Source organism: Trypanosoma conorhini, assembly GCF_003719485.1.
Source record: "Trypanosoma conorhini strain 025E chromosome Unknown Tco_14.4_contig_01171, whole genome shotgun sequence".
Lineage (NCBI taxonomy): Eukaryota > Euglenozoa > Kinetoplastea > Trypanosomatida > Trypanosomatidae > Trypanosoma > Trypanosoma conorhini.
In genome coordinates this window covers 1-3,476 of record NW_021705269.1, presented here as the reverse complement: position 1 = coordinate 3,476, position 3,476 = coordinate 1, and the positions used below count along the sequence as shown (strand labels likewise).

Genomic DNA, 3,476 nt, shown 5'->3' with positions numbered 1-3,476 from the left:
CTGCACGGTACTTGTACGAGATGACGCAGCTCATGGGAGCGCACACAGCCACGGCGTACTCGACGTTGTCCGTCGGCTGTGGCCGTGAGGTAAAGTACGGCCACTCGCGGCGAAGCTCCTCGTCTTTTGCGGCGCGCGACTCCTCCACGGAGCCAACGACGTCGCGTGGTCGCGACTGCCGTTGAGCTTTCCTGTTCTCCTCCCCCTCTTCCTCCTCCCCGTCTCCTTCGTCTGCTTGCTCCCCTTTACTACCTGCCGAGTTGCTGCAGGAGCGGGAAGCAGATGCACGATGGTGCTTCGTCGCCCCCGCCTTGTCCTCCTCGCCGAATTCAGACGCCTCCTCCTCCTCGTCCCTCATGTGGTCGGCATTTTCGTGGTGGGCGGGTGCTACCGGCGGCACGGACTCCTGCTGCTTCGCCGCCTCCCGCTGAAGCGCCAGCTGCTCCAGCTGCACCTTCGACAGTTGATTACCGTTAAGAAGAGCGCCGTACAGGCGGTCCTCCTCGTCCTGATCTTTATACTTCTCCTGAATTTTCTTCAGCTTCTTCCGCTGGTGCTTCGTCAGCTGCTGCATGCCCTTCTGCGAGGGAGGGGCGGCCGCGACCTTGGCGCCGCCGCCGCCTCGCTCGGCCCCCGTCGGAAGCCGTCATGCCCATCTGGGACGCTTTCGCCGCGGCTGTGCCGAGACCCTGGGGCTGCTGCTGCCGCTGCGGCGGAGGAGGAGGAGGACGGCGAGGCCCACGCAACTCCCCAATAGACGGCAGCGGGTGAAGTGCGGCGGCGCCATCGGGTGGGAGAAAGGCCCCATTCTCGCCGTCCTCCTCATGCTGCAGGCGGCGTTCCCCCTCGGCGATGAAGTTTGGCAGCTCGTCATGGTCGGTGGGGTCAATGCGGCGCGCGGTGACGCGGAACAGCAGCCCGCACGCAAAGGTGAGCGGCTGCGGCCGCAGGTAGTGCTTTTCCCCGTCGTAGAGGTAGCAGCCGCTGGCTGTGCCCCCAGTGATCTGGGACGCGTGCACCCACCATGCAGCGACGGTGAATTTGCCCTCCCACGCGGAGCTGCGGCTCACGCACCACGCGCCGGCCTCATCGAGGCTTGTCATGTGGATTCGGCACGCCTTCGCCTGAGGGGCCGGGGGGGACTCGCCTGCGGCCGCCACAAAGGCGGTGGTCCAGGCGGAGCCAACCGGCCGAAGCAGGCACGGGAGGGCGCCATCCACGTCGGAGTGCACAAAGACATCGCCCAGCTGCATGACGCGGCGTACGAGGATCTCCGTCGTCTGCGTGTCCTTCCCCTGCAGGACGAGGTCGCCGGCGGAGGTGCGAAACCAGGCGAACTTTTCCCACCAGAAGCGGTGGCGCTCCTTCACGATGGCCTTCTTCGTCTTCTGCTTGGCCGCCAGACGCTCACCCTTCTTCTCGGCCCCTGCCAATGCCTTGGCGGTGGCGGCGACGGTTTTCTCGTACTTGGCCCGGTTGGACTTCTTCTTTGCAAAGTACGCCGCCGCGTTGGCGTACGCCGTCTTGCTGAGCTCCACCTCGATGACGAGCGGCGCCACGTCGCAGTCCTCCGCGTCCTCGTCGTCGTCCGGCTCGTTGGCCTCCACCAGCACCGAGATGCTGTTGCGCTCAAGGAAGAGCTCGTGCACCATGTACGCCACGGGGTGCCCCTCCGCGTGTCGCCGCTTCAGCAGACCGCGCAGCGCATCCCACTGAATTCCCGCGGCGAGAGCGCCGTTGATGAGCCCAATCGCCTCGTCAATCTTCTCCGCGTTTTGGATGATGCACTCCCCCTTGCGCTGGTTCGCCAGCTCCTCCGCCTCGAGGGCGCCCAGGCGGCGCTGGTGGTCACGCTCAAACTTGCTGCGCTTGGAAAGCACGGAGGTCGTCTTCTTCTCGTTGTGCTGCTCGATCCTCTCTGTCTCGGTGCAGAGAAAGAAGGCGTCGCAGACAGCGCCGAAGCTCTTGAGAAACGACGTCGCAACGCGGTCACCGCCGTACTGGGCAAGGAGCACAGGACCGAAGTCATCGTAGTGCACGGCCTGCAGCTGCTGCGGCCCCTCGCCCACGCCGGCGACAGCTGTCGTTTCCTGCGTATTCTCCTCGCCAGGCCTCGCTGCAGCGGCGGCCGCGGCGGCGGCGCGGCCTTTGCTCTGCTTCTGGTACGCAATCAAGTACCCGCCACCGGGCAGAGGAGAAAAGGCGATCTCCCACGCCTGCAGCATCCCAGGCAGCAGCAGCGCAAACAGCGTCTCCGCGTCGGAGTTCAGCTCTCCCTTCTTTGCATTCCTGACCCCGGTGACGGTTAGGATGTGGTCGGCAAGGGCGGGGCCAAAGTGGTGCACCGCGGAGAGCGTCGAGCGCAGCGTCTCGTAGTCGGCGTGTCGGGCAAAAACGGTGTGCCACTCCTGCCGCAGCGCCTCCGTGCGGCGCCGCCGCTGCTCCTCCGCCGCTGCAGGCACCGCCGTGGACTCCGTCCGCTGCTGCTCCTCAAAGGGCCGCGTCACGGGGTACAACTCCCGCACGAACATCTTGATGTCGTCGTCCCTGTGGGTGCGGAGCAGGAGGAGGATGCGGTGCTCGTTGTCGGTCAGCACCACGTTGCCCTTCGAAAAGAGCTCGACGATGATGTGGTAGGAGGCGCCCTCGCCCGCCCCGAAGCGAAAGTCCACCGTCCGGTCGTGCTGCAGCTGCGTGACGGAGTCGAGGCGCCAGGCCCGCACGTGTTTGCGGAGCTTCAGCGTGAACTGCGAGGGCACCTTTGGCTTCTCCCGCACAAGCTGCGTGAGGTGCAACCGCACCCCGCTTTCGAGCAGCAGCATCTTTTTGTTCTCGCCCTGGCCGAACTTGAAGAGAAACATCTTTGGGGAAATGTCATAGACGTTCAGCAGGCGCAGGCCGCGCAGCTCCGCGCGCATCTCCTCCACGGAGGCCCGCACGTCCAGCGCCGTCATGCGCTGCTTCACCATTTCGCACCCTCCTCCTCCTCCTCCTGCTTCCCCCGCAGCTGTTGCGATGCTTCTTCTTCTTTTGTCCTTTTATTTTTTCTTCTTTGTTTGTCCTCTACCTAAACCCGCGGCACTGCGCGCGCGTGCGTGTTGGTTGCTTTACCCCCCAGAAAGAGTCCGACAGGCACTGCGGCCGCTGCGCGGTGATGCTCTGGCCGCCCGCCGAGCAGCGAAGCAGGAGGAGGCGGGGAAGAGAGAAGAGAAAAGAAAAGAAAAAATACAAGAGAGAGGGAGCTTGGGCGGGCCGCGGCCCCACCCGCACGCGACGAACGCGGCAGAAGACACACTTGGCAGCTGCCGTGGCTGCCGACAGGACGACCCACACACACACACACGCACACACACACACACTCTCATGCACAAAGAAAGAGAGAAGGAGAGAAAGAGAGAGAAAGAGAAAAGCCGCAGCACCCCACCGGCAGTCCCACTTCCTCTCTCCCCCTCCCTCAGAGCAAAGCAGGCTACACG

At 64.5% G+C, this 3,476-nt stretch overlaps 2 protein-coding genes across 2 annotated transcripts, besides 6 other annotated features; both read right to left on the bottom strand.

The window, feature by feature from the left end:
- Positions 1 to 358, bottom strand: Tco025E_09557 (uncharacterized protein; the record flags this gene model as incomplete). The annotated part of the gene is made up of 1 exon (XM_029376371.1): positions 1 to 358. A coding segment is annotated over one exon (358 nt), but the record flags the coding sequence as incomplete, so codon positions are not given.
- Positions 359 to 515: 157 nt separating this feature from the next.
- On the bottom strand, positions 516 to 2,969 carry Tco025E_09556 (uncharacterized protein; the record flags this gene model as incomplete). Its single annotated transcript, XM_029376370.1, has 1 exon — positions 516 to 2,969. The coding sequence occupies one exon, from the start codon at positions 2,967 to 2,969 to the stop codon at positions 516 to 518; it is 2,454 nt and encodes an 817-aa protein (XP_029223505.1).
- A 7-nt stretch (positions 2,970 to 2,976) lies between these two features.
- Positions 2,977 to 2,997: a microsatellite.
- A 19-nt stretch (positions 2,998 to 3,016) lies between these two features.
- Positions 3,017 to 3,058: a sequence feature (A-rich).
- Positions 3,019 to 3,053: a sequence feature (GA-rich).
- Positions 3,059 to 3,197: 139 nt separating the features above from the next.
- Positions 3,198 to 3,237: a microsatellite.
- Positions 3,238 to 3,328: 91 nt separating this feature from the next.
- Positions 3,329 to 3,359: a microsatellite.
- Positions 3,360 to 3,369: 10 nt separating this feature from the next.
- Positions 3,370 to 3,408: a microsatellite.
- Positions 3,409 to 3,476: the final 68 nt, after the last annotated feature.